The sequence below is a fragment of the Lepisma saccharinum genome, chromosome 9, assembly GCF_977018435.1.
Source record: "Lepisma saccharinum chromosome 9, izLepSacc3.1, whole genome shotgun sequence".
In the NCBI taxonomy this organism is placed as follows: domain Eukaryota; kingdom Metazoa; phylum Arthropoda; class Insecta; order Zygentoma; family Lepismatidae; genus Lepisma; species Lepisma saccharinum.
In genome coordinates this window covers 83,840,387-83,859,893 of record NC_139237.1, presented here as the reverse complement: position 1 = coordinate 83,859,893, position 19,507 = coordinate 83,840,387, and the positions used below count along the sequence as shown (strand labels likewise).

Genomic DNA, 19,507 nt, shown 5'->3' with positions numbered 1-19,507 from the left:
TACTAATAAACATTAATAGAATAATCGAGCAAGGATTAGAAACTAATATTAAAACCTTTGGATCTTACTGAACGAAGTTATCGACGAAAGGCTTAGATTACAATAAAGAGTGCAGATGTGTAACTGAAACTGTTATGGACGAAGCACGTCAGCATATCTTCACTTACCGCTACCTTGCGGACAATACTTCCAGGAGGCGTTGCTGTCGCCAGCTGCCGGGAAGTTGAAGTAGTTGACAGGTGCTATTTCTGGATCCTCCAACTTCAGGAAACCATCCTCACTGGTGGTGCCATTACCAAGCTCAATGCTTCCGTTTTCCTTCTTGATCCAGAAGTCCAAATACCGAGTCTCGTCCAGGAAGTTGCCGGAAGCCTTCACTGAGGTGGACGGATGACTCATGTTAGTGATACTAACCACCGTATCACTTATCAGGATTTCATAATATCCGTACTTTTCGACTGATGGATATTCCACGTACAATCTGACGACGGCGTTTTCTCGAGCTTGAACCTGGAATCGAAGCATCAATCCTCGGAGTTCCTTATACCACGTAAAATCCCTGGAAGCAGTTTCAATGATTGTGCAATAATCTGGAATACAAAAGTGAGGCACAGATCCATAGCATGGTACACCAGAAAATTGACTTTCGGTTTCAAGAACTCATGGGACTTGAGGAAAGTTGGTGAATCTTGGAAATAGTGTGTGGTAATGACATGGTACACTCCTGTTCACATAAAGTGGCACTTTTTATAAGGCTGTAAGTGCCACTTTATCTGAACAGGACTGTACATTACTGGTGTATTATTTTTACATGTGGATAGTATGGTTGGCTGATTATTCACATATCATACAGGGTGTCCACATGAAACCTCCCTGATTTCAAATTACAATTGTGATGAAACTATTTGCCATAGAGCCTTGTGGTTTGCGGCATCATGTAAAGCAACTATTTTTTTGAAGTGCTGAGTAATTAGCAACGATGAAGGTAGCACAAGAGAGAGATAGAAGTGCGAAGTGTGGTATTCGGAAACGAAATCGTCAATTTCCGTTCAAAGACGTTTCAGACGTGCGTTTGAACGGATTCCACCGGACGTAAATACAATTATGACTTGGTATGACAAGTTCCTAGCCACTGGGAGTGTTAACAGCAGTCAGATTTTGGCTGCATTGTGGTTTATTTTTCTATTGTACTTAATTCATCAACCTTTCTCAGTCCGGGACCCACCTTGAAGGATATTACACTTCGTGGGACTCATAACAATGGGTACCGGGAGAATTACTTGTAGGGGTCTGAGATGAAAATAGCTTTTTCACACAACTATGAGGTGGAGAACGGCATGAGCAACTTTAATGCCTCATCCGAGAGTTCAGGGTACTTGCCTCTTAAATATATCCAAAACTTTTGTCTGAACCTAAAAATGTAGTTTTAATGCCAGAATCACAGCTGATATCACACAGTTGCTCTCTTATTTTTACTGACAACATGTTTGAAACTTCAAAATGGGCCTCGAATCCATTGAATTCACTGTAACTTTCTGGAAAATAAGTTTCAATCTCGTTACCGAGAGATCTTAGTAATTTAATTGAAATAGGTTTCTAAGACACATTAAATACATTTCCGAGCCCGACTTCGCGACCCGCCAAACGTCCTCTCGGAACCCAGCAGTGGGTCGCGCCCCATAGGTTGAGAAACGATGATCTAGATTGTTGTTGTATACTAAATATATACAATAAATCAGAATTGTTACGGTAAACCAGGTCAAATTTTCAGGATAAGCCACTGGTAACAATCTATCTATTTCTCCACAAAGGGTTTGGATTGATTTGGTTTTTTAAGTCCACTTTATGCACAGTAAGGCTAATTGGGACTGGACCTACAGTTTATAGTGGCATCCGAACCACTATGTGCCTTCACCGGGTATCGAACCCGGGACCCCTTGATTACAAGGCAACGACGCATCCACTGCGCCATCGGGGAGGCCTCTCCACAAACTGTAGTATGGTAGACTTATTCTTGCTTGAGTATTTTAATTTCAGCCTGGTTAAGTGAGAACATAGCTGTTTAATCTCTCTGCAACCTCATTCTGAGGGGTCATCGCTTTGAGCTTCGCCGTTTTTTAAATTAGACCATCCTACAGTTACTCTGTGCCAAATTTCACTATGACGTCAAGCCATGTATGTTTCTAACACAGTATAACTCCTAAATTACGTCATCATGTTAAGACTAAGACTTTATACTGCAATTAAAGTATCAACTATCAATATACTTCATTTCAATCATTAATGAACTCACCTGCCTTTGCTGGTTGGAAGTTTAAGACGACACATGATAGGATGATTGCAAGAACAGCAAGCAAACTCATATTGTAGTGCGCCATTTTTTTAAAAATAAATATATGGATTCTCTGTAGTGAAGATCTTATCACGAAGCAATGGGAAACGTGGTGGGGGTTTCGGTTATCTCAAGATAATATTGATAATCCGATATGTGGTGCTTCAACAGTGTTGCGAACCTGACTAGTTACATAATCACTAAAGTCCAGTTAATCACTGTTGCCAACTATGTACGAGTACATAAGCGAAATTTGGTAACGTATTCCCGACTGGCACAGGGCTCAGCGATGCCGTCCTTTCGGATTCCTGGTCCCATGCGGTCTCTCCACTACAAGTGTTTACTATTCCGTTGCCGTATACAACCTATGGGCACAGACTAAGTTATACTTTTTAGTCTGTGCTATGGGGTAAAGCAGTGTAGCAACCTCGTAGCTATATATTTTGGCGCCCTAGGCAGGATTGTGGATTGTGGAAAGTGACTTTCTCCTCGTTTGTATGACAGGGTGTCCTAAGAGTACAGGTGATTTGCTATATTTAAAAAATATGGCTAAAGTAAAAGCTTCACCGACATTTTCGTGTTCCATATATATTTTTATTCAATCAACCTGTTGCAGTGGCGGTGATTGGGTTCCAAACCTGGGGGGAGGAGAGGTGAAGAAACTCGGGGGGGGGGGGCAAGAACAGTTACTTTCCCTTGGTAGATAAGGTTTAGCATAGTGCAGGGGCAACTGCCTCCCTCACCCCCCCCCCACCAACACTGACCTGTTGTGTTTCTCAACAAGATTTGTTGTTCAAACGTAGATGAGTGAAACCAAATAAGATTCTGTCCCTTACAACCAGGATTGTTAAAGATCCAAGAACCCATAAATTCTAATGAGTTCTATTGGGTTCCGCAACAAGACCGGAACCTTTTTTCTGGCATATTTTCAATTCGGTCCAAGTTGCGTATTGTTTCAGTGCAAAAAAGGTTCCTGCACCGTATTTAAATTCATCCGGGGATAAATGTTTCTGGACGGTATTTAAATTCATCCGGGGAAAAGTTTTCCCGACTGTATTAAAGTTAACCCGTTAAAAAAGTTCCTGGACCGTATTTAAATTGATCCGGAAGAAAGGTTGCTGGACCGAATTGAAATACTTTTTTTTTTTGTTCCTTATGGTCCAAAACCCATTTAAACTTGACACCCAATGAGACGCCGTAAGCGCGGCATCAAAACGGATGTTTCGCTTCCGGCGTCTAAGTGGTCGATAGCTCTTTAGATAACCTGCAGACTTCTAGCCGGAAATTCCGTGCGTCGGTTCCGCGCGTTTTCCTGTAGAGTGCAACACACATATCTTTGCCGTTGCGCAGATCCCAAATTTCGTTTCGTCTCACTCTCTCTCACCATCACGTGTTCTACCCTGCTCGACAACCTTCGCCATTGTTGCCAATCGTCATTCTTTACTGGACACACTCGCGCAAACATCATGAAAACAATTGAAAAGCGCTCCAGGCAATGTGGCAATATAGCATGACGCAGTGGTTGCTTCTTTTATGCAGTGCATGTTCATTGGCTAGCTAGTAACTAGTGTTGCTAACTGTATTAATGAAGCACTAATTATATCACGGAAGAAGAAAGGCAAAGTGGTGGTGAGTTTTGTTGGATTGGAAGCACCATATTTTTATTTTATGTAGGTTGACTGGTTTGATGTTGTGTGCGTGTATTCTGTGTGTGTATGTGATAGTGTATGTGTTTGGTTAGTGAACGTTAAATTCCATAATGCCTCCAGTACTATTGTTCATATTTCATCACTTTAGAATTGCTCAAACGAAAAAACTTATGCGGATGCATGAGAATTTCAACTCTCGGTTCCGACACGTGTTCTTGTAGAAATTGTATGACGGAAGCTGTTATTTTTTGCTTCTAATGCGATGCATATTGCTTTCTTTGTTAAAATTGGCATGCTTTGATGGGTGACAAGTTTATAACAAAGGAAAAAGCCGCGCGGCTTATTGTCTCGTGGCAATATATGAACTTCTTATTCTTGTTATTGTTGCGAAAGCCGGCATCGTTTGTAAATGTACAACAAAGGCAGCCGACTGTCGCCCATCACAGAGAGGCAATAATACTGCTTAAGGAGTGTTTGTGGTCCAATTGTCGCGGTTTAACACATTTGCAGGTTCTTAGTTCTCAAACCAGTGGTAGTGTCAGTCGTGTATCAATCACATATCATTGCAGTTCCAGTACCAGTGTGGACGGGCTTATTGGGAGTGAAACGTAAAAATGCCACCAGGTCCATTTATGCAATGGAAAAATATATTTTTTTACTTTATTTGAAATCACACAAATAATGAATCACTATGAAGACTCTTATTTGCATAATTTTGGGTGATTTTACGCATGTGTTAGTCCATATTTAGCGAAGTTTTAGTTCATATGTATGTACAGTCACGAACACTACTGGGTTGTAACGAATCCATTGAAAGTTAATGAGAGTGTTACAACCGAGAACTGTCCGTGTCTGTACATATCAATCCCAGCCCTGGTTATAATGCATGGCGTTCAAAACTCAACGTTAGATAGAGCTGATTTCTGTAACAGCTGTGCCTCGGCGCTCTGTAGCGATTTTTCTATCGGACGGATTAGCAACACTGGTTCTCGCATTGTGCCGCGCCGATCGCGGCAGAAACTCGTGGGTTACACTATAGTGGGGATTACACCATTTGATTTCAATAGAAGCAAACAACAGAAGTTCTGTTGCCGTGTTTCGTCGCGTCTCAGTGGGCGCTAACCTTTACGCTTGCTGATTTCATTTTCTGAATAAATTGCATTTATTTAAAATTCCTGGATCTTTTACGACCCTGCTTATAACCTCAGTTTTGGGATTTAGTAGCAAGTTACATGAAAAAATGTAGGCAATTTTATGTTTAACATTTTTATTCGAATCGTTTTTAATAGCTGGAAAATTAATAAGACAGATGTTGCGATCCTCTGTAACCTTGCACATTATAACTAAAGTCCAACTTTTAAAAAAATCATGTTGTAAAGGATATATAGCACGGGCGTAGTTCGATATTTGGTTATTTACCAAATGACACATTGATTTCAAAATGTGAATATTGCTACAATCTAGCGATGTAGTCGTAAAGACTGGGATCTCCTCAGTTATTCAATGAGTTATTTTCAATACTTACTTTTATTGAAAAATTATAGATAATGTGAATGATTATTATATGTCTTGATGACACTCATCTAACGGTCTGTATAAAGTGTCTATGTGTTTTATATCATACATTACATCAATCATTTCAATTGGAATAATGTGAGTTTTCTAGGGATTTATGTGTACAGGAAAACCTCATTTTATAGTTGGATTTTAATATTTTAGCTGCTTGGATTCTCAGCTCACTAACACAGTTCACAGATTACAAGTTCATAGTTTCGTCTGACACTAACTCATTGTTCTGCCTTCACATGTATGTGATTTTGCACGTAATGTGGGATTATACGACGGGAAGTCAAAAATTATCTACACTTTCACCATAACTTTTGTTAGGTTGGCCACACTGCCTTCAGAGCTCGCGTGCTGAAAGGTACTACTGTTGTGGTGACGTGGCCGAGGTTTCATATTATTCGCTCCATTTTTCTTTCCTTTGTAACAGAGTAAACAAGGCCACTCTGCTGGCAGTTTGCACCAACGCTGAACAGAGAACGTTTGTCTGCTCCGAAGGTGTGTCAGGGGTTGAATTTCACCTTAGGCTTTCAGAACAATCGGGGACAGTGCTCTGCTGCGTAGAAGTGTGTATGAGTGGATCGAGAGGTTTAAAAACAAAAGGACAAGCGGGAGCAGGACGCCCATCAACCTCCACCACTGATGGGAAGATTCAACAAAGGGGGGGATTGGTTGGGGTTATAACCCCTCTCCTTTGGCACAGTATTCTTAAACAAAAAGAACGTCAAACGTAGAATAAGGTGGTAAAATGAGGACCGACTACTAAAAAAAAATGTACATAACCCCTCCCCCTTTCGAAAATTCTGGGCACGCCACTGTCAGTCATAGTTCTGTGTGCGAAATCGTCCACGACAAGCTTTAGATCACTGATCTCTGTTTTCCCTTGGTGCACATTACCAGCAGCACGGCTACGTTTACTCTGTTATAAAAGAAAGAAAAATAGAGCGAATAATATGAAACCTGGACCACGTAACCACAAGAGTACCACTTATTAGCATGCGAGAGCTGTGGACAGTGTGGCCAACCTAAAGAAAGTTATGATGAAAACTGTAGATAATTTTTGACTCACCCTTATAGTTACCAAATTACACATAGAAGAACACCTTACTACATGGAATTATGTCCTTAGGATATTGATCAATCATTTTTTGTTTTATTTCACAATTATTAATGTATGTGTTAAATCCACATGATCCATAGCTTAGTGTGCCCCATTTTTTTCAAGGTAATCTCTTCCCTTATTACTACAGTTGTAAATATGTAAGGAAATTATCCACATGCAAGATAATCCTATGTTGTTCATATATACACCTTATCTTCAGTTACACAATAATAACTGTGTGTTACTAGGCAGATCCGTGCTTGTTTGGCTTAACATCTAACGTAATTATCTTCTAAGAAATCTGATTTGATCAGAAAAGGAATAATCCAGTTTCGTTAATCAACGTTTGTCAGAATAAAATCTTTTTTTTTTCCTAATGCGTTCCAATCAACACATAATCAAATACATTTCTATAAATCTGTTCATAAGTGAAAATTGTTGAACTCAAATTAACATACTACTTTCAGAACATCGGTACGAAAGGAATAGGTTAATTAACCTGATTGACAAATGTTTCCTATTAATGGTATTGATGTGCCAAACATACAATTGAAAATGCACTGTACTTTTGTTATAGGACTGTTGGCTATATCTGCCCTATCTTAAATGGGCAAGGTGCATTTCATTATTTTCTTTTTTGTCTTGGTTCAGTACTGACAGTCACCAGACCCGAATTGTTTACAATTTAAATTACAACTTTTAAGCCATGTTATGACATATGGTTAGTTATACTGTATTTCTTTATATTTGTATCACACTTCAAATCATATCACTTTGTTTCATTTCGTGGACCTTTTCATACAAATTCTACCCAAGCAAGCTGTGTATGTATAATAATTAACCAATTAGTCGTAAATTTATAAAGCATTTATTTTGACACTTGCGTACATTCGAGCATGAACATGAAGGATAGATTTATGTCCAAATGTTTCTCATACATCAAGGAATCTATGTCTTTCTTAGGTTTGGTGGCAATTAAAACAGACTGTGTTGTGTGCAAATACAGTTAGTTACTTAGTTCATATTGACTCCGGGGTGAGATTAATAAATAAATTCTTGCAGTAATAAATAATGACTCCGAGAGTTAATCCGTGCCGGGAATTGTTGAATTATTTGGTCTGAAAAGAAAGAAAAATAATTCTTGTGAGCACACTGGTTAACTTTAGATAACAATAGATTTTATAACTTATGGTAATGTGATTACAAAACAAAACAGTAGTAAGATTTTCTTTAAAAACATAATCCTCTGTTTTTTCTTCACTGTGCCAAACTATTTAGTCTTGTAAAATTTTTATGTTTTCATTATTAAAGAGAGAGAACTTTCTACAAACTGTTCTGAGATATCACCAGGGCAAGGAGACCTTGCCAAAATTCTTTCATTTTGTCGAAACAAATAAGTATTCATAACGAACAGGATTGGGCAGTAATTTGTTAATAAATCACTTGGCGTGGAAAATATTTTTTTTATGACTGCGAAAGAACTATTCTATTCAAAACATACGGATGAATTGAAATACATAATACAATGGATTTATGCTGTCTGATGCTGTGTGTTTCTTGTGCAGTTCAAACGCTCATAGTATTACTTCCTGATTTAAGAAGCAAATATACACTCTGTATCTGGTAGCTGCGGAGAAGCAAAACCGCCCATAAAGGTAAAATAGGTGAGGGAACGAGTGGACAGAGTAAAGCAGTATGAGCTGTTGCAAACAGCTGGTATTTGCAGCCGCATTTTCTCCTCCATACACTCACATCTCCTCTCACGTGTTCATTAGCCACTGCGCAGCCTTGCTCCACAGATTCCACAAATAGAGTATACTTACTTTTCAAAGTAGTAACTGTTACTTATAACTGCGTTCCAATTAACTAGCTACTTCCAATCATTGTTAAGCCAACCTCCGAGCCGGGGTGATTTAGCTCACCGCGGTATTACTAGAGGGGTACCGAATTCGAATCCCGGCCCAGACAAGGGTGTTCTTTGTGAGTGTCCCTTTACTAATTTCATCATATCATCACTCATCCTCATCGTCGCGATTAACCAGAAGTGGCAGAAAAGCGACACTAAATAATAAATCAAACCAATCCCTTTTGGTTACAAAGCGACAGCGCTACCACTGCGCCATCGGGACGTCCCATTTGCGGTGTCGGTTGTTGTTATTTCAGCAGTTCGAGTCGAGTCAAACTTTCTTCCGACGGTGTACCCGCCTTTCTGCCTGTTGCCGCGATTGCCTACGAAGAAACTTGCAAGAAAACAGCCGATTATACCTGCCGCTGCCCGACTGTTTCTGCAACAAGCTGCAACCTTAGAATCCCTTCTCCCCGAAGCGACCAGCAGGGAAACGAGATTTTGTTAACATAACCGTTATGCGCTGTGAATGAAAGAACCTTGGACGAAAAGTCTCCGCGCACCTTCTTCCGTTCAACTCTGACCATAAGGAAGCCTGCTCCACTCTGCCCCTCCCCTCCGCGCGGTAGTCCCTGGTCTGCGCAGGTTCTTTTGCGTATGGTTCCATTATGCCCTGTGGCGACTGTTACGCAGGCTCTGAAGCGCCTTTATCCAGAGATGTCCAGCCTCCAGAGGCCGGACCTCAGCCTCCAGGACCATTGCGAGGCTGAGGCCGAGATGTATTTCGGAGGCTGAGGCCAACCTTCAACTCGGACGTCGGGCATCGCGAGGCCGATGTCAAATGGCCTTGACCTTGTTGGGGATGCATTTTTGTCAATTGTTTTGCTGTCAGGCAAAGCAGAATACCTGAAGAATTTACTCTCCCCATGGCGACTGCAACAATACAATTGGTTCAAGGGCTCATGTGACACTCCCTGCCTTTCGACGGCAAAAGTAGAATTTGAAGTTGGTTCTTTGAGCGATCGGGCTTTACAGTGAGGTTGGAACTCCGCCGAAATATATTCTGGATGTCTGGCATCCTAAAATTTTCCGAAAATTGTCGTATACTGAATGATTCTATGTGCCAGACATGGGTTGTGTCATCGCTGTGTGCCAGACCTGCGTATTATATGTTTTATCTATCTTTAGTTTTCTATTTCCTACATTTTGTCATGTTCACTGTCAATTTGTGTCATTGTCCAGCTGAAATGGACATCAGAACCCATTGCATTATGTAAGTTGATGTATTCTTATTCTGTTGATTTTTTTTTTAATTACACACTTTTGTTAAGGAACTTCATTCGAGGTACTTCTTACCTCAAAACACTGTGACATTATCCAACCTTACACTCAACAAGAGTAAAGTTTAAAGTTCGTGTAAACATTACCCAATGCTGTTTGGGCATGATAAAAAGCAAATTCTTACCTTCTAAACGCAGTCCACAAGCCACACGCCCGGTTCGTCCGGTGTACCGCCAATGAACGAGTAGTACATGACCTCCAAATGGGGCAAAGTGATGTTGGCTGTAGCGAGGGGCACATTTGGGGAGTTCGCCAGACCGACCTGGAGTACGTCGCCGCTGGCGTCGATCCAGAGCCCAGTCACCTCGACGTTGGATGGGATTCCAGGACTGCCCTGGGTGCTGAGCAACTTGCTGCCTTCGTAGATGTTAATATTCGCTCCACTATCGAATTCTATTCGATAGCATGGCGCCTCGGTCGATGGGAAACTAATATCGCAAAGCCTCGCGTTGAGTGTTATTGCTGGTCCTCCAAGTAGAACTTGAAAATCCAGGTGGGCCAGGGTACCTGGGACGGCTTCAAGATTATTGGTCACGGATTCCAGATCTCCAATGGTTGTGTACTCGGTACAAACTGCAAGTAGCAATGTTAGACGCTTGTTATTACATCTTTTACTGATATAAATTGCATTTTGGGGCCAACTTTTGTTCCAACACGTAACAACTATACACTCTATCTCGGGAATCTATGGAGCAAGCCTACGCATAACGATAGAGAAGGGGAGAAAGCGAGTGGGCGAAGTAAAGCAACGGCTGCGTTTTCCCCTCCATGCACTCACTTCCTCTCTCAGGTGTTTATTAGACTAGCCCTCTCGAGTCACTACTTGCGCAGAGGACTTGTTTTCGTTCCCTTGCTCCAGAGATCCCCGGGACAATGCAGTAGTGTCATAACCAGGAAACGGATCTGTATGTACTAAAAAGTATCATATATGTAAATATATATTTAGTTATTTTAATGAAAATATTGAATGAAATATGGACTTACAATTGTAAAAAATGGCAATTTTCATTAAGCAGTGGCTCACCTAGCTTAATAAAAGCATTAGGTGCTTTATTTTCTAAACCAAAACTACGGATTACAAAACTAGGTTTACCTAACATTAGTTTTAATGCAAAATTGAAATACAAAATATGTTTTATTTTCTGTTACCAAACGTACAACTTTTACGTCAATTTCTCTTCTTGAACTACAAATTTTTGCTATTTATGCAAAGAGTCAGGTTTAAATTTAAACCTCTAATGTAAGTTATACGTATTTAAAAAAAAAAGATTTTAAAATAATTTGTGAATTATTTAATTCGAACCTCAAGGGGGTAGGAAAAATGTTCGACTAGTCCAAAATTCGAATTAACCACGTCATTAAAGAAGGTTTCAACGGGAATAAACTTCTGTTCTAATTAACCAAACTTCGAATTATAGAGAGTCCATTGTACATTAAAGGGTATTTGTTCAGAAGTTTTAGGTCAACAACCTTACGAATCATAACAATTAGGTTTGCCTTAACAATCACATTTTGAAATTCGATACTCACTTGTTCCTTGCGGGCAATACTGCCAGTAATTAATATCGTGGTCTGCCCCTTGGAAGGCAAAATAGTTCACCGGTACGACGTCAGGGTCTTCGATCATCATGAAAGGAGTAGGTTCATTGAACTTGCCAACTTCAACCAATCCGTTTTCCTTCTTCACCCAGAAGGTTTCGAACTGGTTGGCGTTGAGGAAGCTTCCGTTGACCGTCACGGTTGTCGACGGATGGCCCATGTTGGTGATGTTCGCAATCGTGTTCTTCTCACCGCCGAGCACTATCCTGTAATAGTTTAAGGCTGGGTTGTGGGGAGCCTTGTCTATGTACAGGTTGATGACTGCATCCTTCTCTGCTTTGACGTTGAATGTCACTTGAGATCCTCGGATTTCTTCGTACCACCTGTAGACCTCATCGTTGGTGGTGAAATGTTTGCATTCTGCGTGAAGAAACCAAATTAAACATTATATACACTACAAAGCCAAAAGTCACAGGACACCCAAGTGAACGAAGCGGCATGGTCTGGGGCTGTATTTGTAGTTTAGGTTCGGGCCATTAGTTTTGCTCAATGGCAACATGAACAGTGGTGTTTATGAGGACCTTTTAGACAACAGCATGCTGTCCACACTGTGGCAACAGTTTGGAATGGGCCCTTTTCTCTATCAGCACGATAATGCCCCTGCCCATAAAGCAGGGTCTACTGCATAGTTGTTTGAGGACAATCTGATGGATGTGCTTAGCTGGCCGGCTCAAGGCCCCGACTGGAACCCCACAGAACATCTTTGGGATGAACTGGAGCCAGACCCACTCGACCGAAATACCACCCATGAAATATTCACGAGGCTACAGGACGAACTTAGTGGAAAGCCTGTCCCGAAGAGTAAATGCTCTAATAATAGAAAAGGGAGGTCCAACATCTTATTAGTTACCTGACTGGTATCTTTGGAATGAACAGCACTGGGTGTGCGATGACTTTTGGCTATATAGTGTAGTTGCTTCCCAGTGTTCGAAACTGGATCCTAACATTTACAGTTAGTACTGCAATACTACTTGGTTCATTTACCCGTAATGATATTAAAAGCTAGTTTCAGTCCGCAAGTTAAAATAATACAAACATCAGTATAACTTATCCTGAAGAAATGAACCCCTCATAAAACCTTTGAAAATCAAAACTAAAAGTAATAATTATTAAAAACCCTTGATAAAACTAAGTCAGTTTTATATAACTAGGCGCGCATGGACAAGAAACATGGTAACACGCAACCTAACGGAGAAGTACTGGCTGTGAGTGAAGGCGCCAAAGTCTCCTTAACATATCTGGAGATTCATGTTATGTACGTATACTATCCCACAAATGTACGTTTACTGAAATTGTGCATCATATTCATTTGTCTGTACAGTAGGCTATGATCTTTAGAAATTGAAACAATTATATCTACAAGAGAGAGTCGAATGAAACTTTTTGTTGTTGTTGTTTTTGTTTCTCTAATAGATTTCTGTATGCAGGGTTGCACAAGTTTTCTGCATTTTAGTACAGATCTACGGCTGATCTACTTATATTCTCAACTTTGAGTTAGTAGTTCCTGTATACCTAAAGAAGAATAAGTCTTTTAGGTCTACGTGCAGTCACTTATGAACCACTGCGAAGGCCTTACCACCAATCTGCCTGCAAACTGAGGCCATTGTTGAACTTTCTCCTCCATTAGTATACTTCCTGGTGCGGTAAGCATGCACAGAGATATTGAATTATCATTTGCCGAGAAATTTCTGTAAGGTTTAGCGTGACAGAGGCAAGTGTGTATAGGAAGCACTATCTTGAAAATGACAAAAATGGCGTTTTCAAGCTCACTTGATCAGCATTGCAGCCATAAGAAGATTGTATTATAAATAACAGTTGATATTTCATGTAAATTTGAGCTGTATACAGTCTGTCCTGTAATTTTTGTCGGACTTTTGAGGTTTTCATTTATCTCTTGTAATACATATTTTCGAAAAAGTAGCTTCCGTAACACCAACAGCATAAAATTATATATGTGACCAGTTAGTCAAACGAGTGTGTGGTGGACAAAGAAGGTTTGTGAGGACATGTATGAAGGAAGTTCTTTAGTCTTAAAGTTATATCGATCTAATTTCTTGTTAAGTTTGTTGTAAAAAATTGACCTTGTAGAGTTGTGGGGAGGTGCATCATCGTGCTTCAAGAACTGGAATTTCGTGTTGAAAGTGTAGTTAGTTAAACGAGTGTTTGGTGGAGATAGAAGCTTTGTCAGAACTTGTATCAGCAAAGGTTCTTTAATTATATGAATCCAATTTCTAATTAAGTTTGTTGTAACTGAGGAATTGTACAAGAACCGTGTTATTGATTAGTGTAGATTGATAATAGTCAAGAGTTGTGGGGAGGGATATCATCGTGCTTCAAGAACGTGTTGAACGCTCCTAAATCTCATCGATAGATAATGAAATTACCAGAAAATATCAAATTCTTACCTGCTCTGATTTCACGAGCAGCAAATGCTAGGATCAAAGTAATGCACAGAAGTTTGAACAGGGGAGACATGTCTGACGGATGCCTACAGCTAAAAGTGGCTCGGCCTTTCTTTAAGTAGACACATATATATACACACCCCCTCTCAAAACGCATGCTCATAAGCACATAATGTGCGTCATCAGTCAATACAGATTTTGTTTTCTCCTTCAAGTAACAATACACTATTTCCTTGAAACATCCTTATAATTCACTGTCATGTTCGACAATCAGTCTTGACCTGTCGAACGGTTAGATAACTGCGTGATCAACATTTGAGTAGTTGTATAACAACAATGACAGCAACTCTTGAAACTTGATTTGTATGCAAGACTTGTAAACACTTATGATTTCTTGCATTTATCAATTGTCGGAGAGTGTGTGTGCGTATTATGTGAATTTTATGTATTTTCCTTGCAGTTTTAAAAATGGCATGATTGTGAAGTATCATTTTTTTTTGTTAACGTTCAGCCTAATTAAAAATCAATGTTATGTTACAAGGCTAAGTTTAGGTTCTATAAGTCCCAAGAATAATCATACAAGTACTTCTTGGTTAAATGTAAACATTGTTTGATGTGTGTTTATTTTTCTAACTAATTTACATATCCTAAGGTCAAGTAAGTCAGGTGTTCGTTATATCTAGGGTGTTCGGGAAATAGCACTTAAGTCACAAACTGCGATTTTATCTTGCTCCTATTTAAGTCACGCTGATTCAATTATTTATTTATTTAGCAAAAGATCCTTAACAGAACCAATAGTTCCAATTACAAAGGATCATATTAAAAATATTTATAATAAAGATTAAATATACATTTTAAAAATTACAAAAAGACAAAACTACAGAACAACAGAATTACAATATTACAAAATACAAAGCAAAAGATAAAAGTAACAGAACAAAATACAAACACAATATAGTACAATCACAACAGAGTACTGCTAAATACTTTCAGATACAAACATATTATACATCGCACAATAGACGATGAACAAATATCAAATCCATATTAGAGTAAATAAGGAATGACTTTAAATACATAGTATCGATAAAAATAATATAATACAAACACAGCTTCAATCAAATTTACTGTGAATTTAAATGATTAGGCAATGACAATATATGTATTTTTATTATTGAGCTATATGTTATAAAAGAAAGCCCGAAGTCTACTTTAATTCCCTTTTGAACAAGGTTGTTATAATTTGTGCATAGTCTGATAACAACTGAAAATTTATGTATAATGTTTCTCGATTTATCAATAAAAAAAGATGTATTATTTCATATTGGGCATGTGTGAAGATTCTAATCAGTAATAATCCAACACGTATATCATGTACGTAATGTTTTCTATTACAAAAAATAAATGTTCTGCTGTAAACTTGCATTTCTTGACTTTAGTAATTTTTTCCCGATTAGCCTATGTACTGTATAATATACAAAGATTCAGCTTGTAACCGAAATCGTTCACATCAATTCAAGAGGTTTGGCAAAATTTTGAGATCTTAGTGTCCATTCACTTGGGCTATCGGGATCGAGCGATATATTCTTCCCTTTTAATGGTGGGAATCTACATTTTCCTTTCATTTCTCCCAATCAGGAAATTCACTCTATACGAAAGAGGTAGACGGCGATTTATCAACACACACTCCTAATGCACCCATTAATTCATCAACTTCCCCCTAAAAGTTTTCACAAATTCCCAATTTATGGTAATTTTTACAACGTATCTGCTTTCTCTGTGTACGGTATTCCCCTTCATGACCAAACAAACATTCGACACGGACGACGATATGAAGAATGCCTTGGCAACTCAGGGGCAGGACTACATGGCAAGCAGCTGATTGCATCTCCGACGCCCTCTTCGCTCGGTGAGGGTCGAAAATTTGACGACAGAGATAGAGGATGTCTTAGGATGTTAATCATTTCTGACACAGGATTATATTTCACTATTCGTAATGTATGTGACAAATCCACATGACTGATTCATGATGCTGTCTATCCTTTTTTCGTTTTTTAAGTGCGTCAATAACCCTCCCCCTATTTCTATAGTTGTAAATATGTAAGGGAAATTTCCACACACATGATAATGCAATTTGTTAATATGTACCTTATCTTCAGTAACACAATAGCAGTATGGATTAATGCAAGATGAATGATTGATCAGAAAGCTAGTGAACCAGCTAGGTTTATCTGAACAAAATCAATCATTTTGTTTCTAATTCTAAAATATGGTATCTTATTGATGCATTACGAGAGTTTTGTCTGTGTGGAAGAAACATCCAGTAGTTTGTTATGTAAGTCCCGTGATTGTACTCACGTACAGAGAGGATCGGTGTGGACTTGGAATAAAGGCTCATATCTCTTCTTCCTTACACTCTTGTCCTTCTTCCTGTTTTACTTTGTCTAGAATTTTTACTTACCATGTTCTTTGTTTACTCTTTCTTGTCGATTATTGCTTGTATTTGTCTTTCGATTTCTATCTGTGTGTGTGTGTGTGTCTGGTGTCTACCTTTTCTCCTTCTCTTTTTCACTTATTATTTCTCTCTCTCTCTCTCTGTCTTTATCGCCTCATTTCTCTCCTCTCTCCTTACTCTTTTGTCCTCTCTTTGTCGCTTTGTCTGTTCTCTTGTCTATTTCTATCCCTTTTAGCTCTCTCTCTTTCACTTATTTTTTCTCTATCGCATCGTTTATTTCTTTTATTCTCTCTGTCTTTCTTTCTTTCCCTGTCCCCTGTCTGCTATTTATATCCCGTTATCCTCTTCCGCTCTGTTTCTCGTTTTCCCCTGTCTGCCATATCTATCCCTTTCCCTCGTCTGCTCTCTCCCCCCTCTCTCTGTGTGTATCTGTCTGTGAGTCTTTCTTTTTTTATCCCCTGTCTGCTATTTGTATCTCTTTCCCCCTCTCTCTGTTTGTGTGTCATTCTTTCCCCCCTTTCTGTCTCTGTCTTTCATTACCCCCCGTCTTCTCTCTGTCCCTCTCTCTGTGTGTATCTGTCTGTGAGTCTTTCTTTTTTATCCTCTGTCTGCTATTTCTATCTCTTTTCCCCCTCTCTCTGTTTGTGTGTCTTTCTTTTCCCCCTGTCTGTTATTTCTATCCCTTTTTCCGATGACAAATCCTAGTCCAATTTGGCATTAGAATATTATTGATTATATTAGCCAATATGACATAAGTTCTTCTCTCTTCAGTATGGCTTACGTTTTCATGACGTGAGCAGTGACGTGCAGAAATATCAGATTTCCAGGAAAATTTTCAGGCTACTGTTAACCCTTTGATGATATTAAGATAACGAAAGTCCAGCACACTGCAAAAAGAGTAAAATGGTTAATAATATTAATTGTCATCTTGGTCAAGATTATTATTGTTATGTTTTAACACTATCACTTTTTCTGAATACACTTGTAAAACACAATGATAGACGCCAATGTCATTTCTTTATCAAATCCCCTTGGACTTGGCTTTTAAAAATTGCATTTTTTTGTTGTCCTTCACACTTGTCGAGAAAATCAAGTTGTGATAAGCAGTGTCCTTCAAGAACTATTTTAATGCGTTTCGCGGGAATTTTATTTACATCTAATTCTTATTACGTACATATATTCAATTTTTTTTGCATATGGGTAGAGCTAAGATTGTGTTTTAACATTGTACTTGAACGATCACGGGAGAAATTTAGTTGAATTATTTCGATCCAATTTAAATCTGTAGTTTATCTGGCTGATTACAATAAAGCAGTGGGAAAAACTTTCAAGATCGCACTTGTTTCAATTCTAGGAATAAGTCTGTTCCTTTCGTATGTTGAAAGACATGGTCATATAATCCATTGATAGCGCAATGAGAGAGAGAAAGATAAAGACAGAGAGAAGAAAATGATAAAGAAGTACGAGAAGGAAGTTGTAGACAGAGAAAGAGGAAAAAATTGAAAGCGAAACACAAAAAGGTTAGACAGGGAAAGAGAGGAAGAAGCTGAGAGGGTAAGAAGATTAGACAGGGAAAGAGAAAGAAGCAGAGAAAAGGAGAGAAGGTTGGACAGGAAAAAACAGGAATAAGCAGAGAAGAAAGAACAGGTTAGACAGGGGAAGAGAGGAAAGGAGAAGATGTTAGACAGGGGAAGAGAGAGAAAAAATAACATACTATACAGGAAAAGAGAGGAAAAAAGAACATATTATACAGGAAAAGAGAGAAAAGGAGAACATGTTAGACAAGAAAAGAAAGAAAAAAGAGAACATGTTACACAAGGAAAGGGAAAAAGAGAACATGTTAGACAGGGGAAGAGAGAAAAAGAGAACATATTATACAGGAGAGAGAAAAAAAGAACATATCATACAGGAAAAGAGAGAAAAAGAGAACATTTTAGACAAGGAAAGATAGAAAAAAGAGAACATGTTAGACAAGGAAAGAGAGAAAAAGAGAACAAATTATACAGGGAAGGAGAGAAAAGGAGAACATGTTAGACAGGGAAAGAGAGAAAAAAATAACAGGTGAGACAGGGAAGGAGAGAAAGAAGCAGATAGAGGAAAAGAGAGAAGTTTAGACAGGGAAAGAAGAGGGAGAAGCAGGTAGCCTGAAAATATTAAGACGGAAGAAATAGGCCAGAGAGAAAGACACGAAAGGAGCAGAAAGGGGAGAAATAAGACAAGAATAATGTGAAGAAGAGAGAAATAGGTATAGATAGGTTATAGACATAGACCGAGAATATAAAGGGGGAGAGAAAGAGAGAGAGAAGGATACAGCGAGATAGAGATATGTAGTCAAAAAGTCGATATGCTCATTACTTGTTTCTCAACAAAAATTAAAGATCTGAAGCTGTTGTGCTGTTGACTTTGGCAGCCTGTTCTGTGGGCCAAAGTGTTAACTCTCGATCACGCCATCGAAGCTCGCGGATTGAAGCCCTAGCGTGGTAATATGTATTTTGCGATCTCTTATCAGCTTCATCTAATAACAACTCATATTTCGTCACAATTAGCCAAAAGCTGCACTCAACCAAATCATGCGTTGAGACGTTGGATTGGTATGCATAAGATTGTTTGTCTTTTGTTGTAGTTTTATTTCTGTTTTTGATTTTTGTCTTTCTCTTGTTCCCTCGTTTCGGTTTTCTTTCTCTTTCTCTTCTCTCCCATCTTTCTCTGTTTCTTGTCTTTTTCCTCTGCTCCTTAGGGCCTCCCGATGGCGCAGTGGTAGCGTCGTCGCCTTGTAATCAAGGGGTCCCGGGTTCGATATCCGGTGGAGGCACATAGTGGTTCGGATCCCACTTTAAGCTGTAGGTCCAGTCCCGCATAAAGTGGACTTAAAACACCAAATCAATCGGTCAACGAACCTTCTCTCCTTCACTGTATTTTCATTCCCCCCTCTTTTCAATTTCCTCGTACCTTATTTTTTGTTTTCTCTTCTTTCTCCTTCACTTCCTCACTCCTGTGTGTTTACTCCTTTCAATTTATCTTCTAATCTACATTCTGTCTCTGGAATCTGTGGAGAAATGCCGTGCATAACGGTAAAGAAGGGGAGAAAGCGAGTTGGCGTCGCAAACGACTGGTAGCTGCACTCACTTCCCTTCTAAGCGCCTATTGGTCGAGCCCTCTCGATTCACAACTTGTTATCGTTCCTTTGCTCCAGAGATTCCTGGGACAAAGTGTAAGAG

The 19,507-nt window shown here is 39.1% G+C and overlaps 2 protein-coding genes and 1 long non-coding RNA gene across 3 annotated transcripts in view; 1 reads left to right on the top strand and 2 right to left on the bottom strand.

The window, feature by feature from the left end:
* LOC145992785 (uncharacterized) overlaps nucleotides 1-2,369 on the bottom strand; it is a 36,259-nt gene extending 33,890 nt beyond the window's left edge. The window contains exons 1-2 of the mRNA XM_083129183.1: nucleotides 2,294-2,369; nucleotides 168-590 (exon numbers count right to left, since the gene is read on the bottom strand). Of these exons, the coding sequence (XP_082985309.1) occupies nucleotides 168-590; nucleotides 2,294-2,363 (493 nt within the window). The 5' untranslated portion in view covers nucleotides 2,364-2,369. The remainder of the gene's footprint in view (nucleotides 1-167; nucleotides 591-2,293) is intronic.
* The window catches only part of LOC145992201 (uncharacterized), a 223,757-nt gene that overhangs the window by 135,686 nt on the left and 68,564 nt on the right, over nucleotides 1-19,507 (top strand). The window lies entirely within an intron of this gene.
* On the bottom strand, nucleotides 7,499-13,966 carry LOC145992784 (uncharacterized). The gene is made up of 4 exons (XM_083129182.1): nucleotides 13,838-13,966; nucleotides 11,364-11,792; nucleotides 9,958-10,406; nucleotides 7,499-7,764 (listed from the first exon to the last, which is right to left on the bottom strand). The coding sequence occupies exons 1-3, from the start codon at nucleotides 13,905-13,907 to the stop codon at nucleotides 9,961-9,963; spliced, it is 945 nt and encodes a 314-aa protein (XP_082985308.1). The 5' UTR covers nucleotides 13,908-13,966; the 3' UTR covers nucleotides 7,499-7,764; nucleotides 9,958-9,960.

Bases quoted from the DNA above. Each gene is read 5' to 3' on its own strand.
- LOC145992784 (XM_083129182.1), bottom strand. From the start codon at position 13,907: ATGTCTCCCCTGTTCAAACTTCTGTGCATTACTTTGATCCTAGCATTT. The intron at 11,793-13,837 runs GTAAGAATTTGA...TTCTTCACGCAG, and splicing joins TGCTCGTGAAATCAGAGCAG to AATGCAAACATTTCACCACC. The intron at 10,407-11,363 runs GTGAGTATCGAA...TGCTACTTGCAG, and splicing joins GTATTGCCCGCAAGGAACAA to TTTGTACCGAGTACACAACC.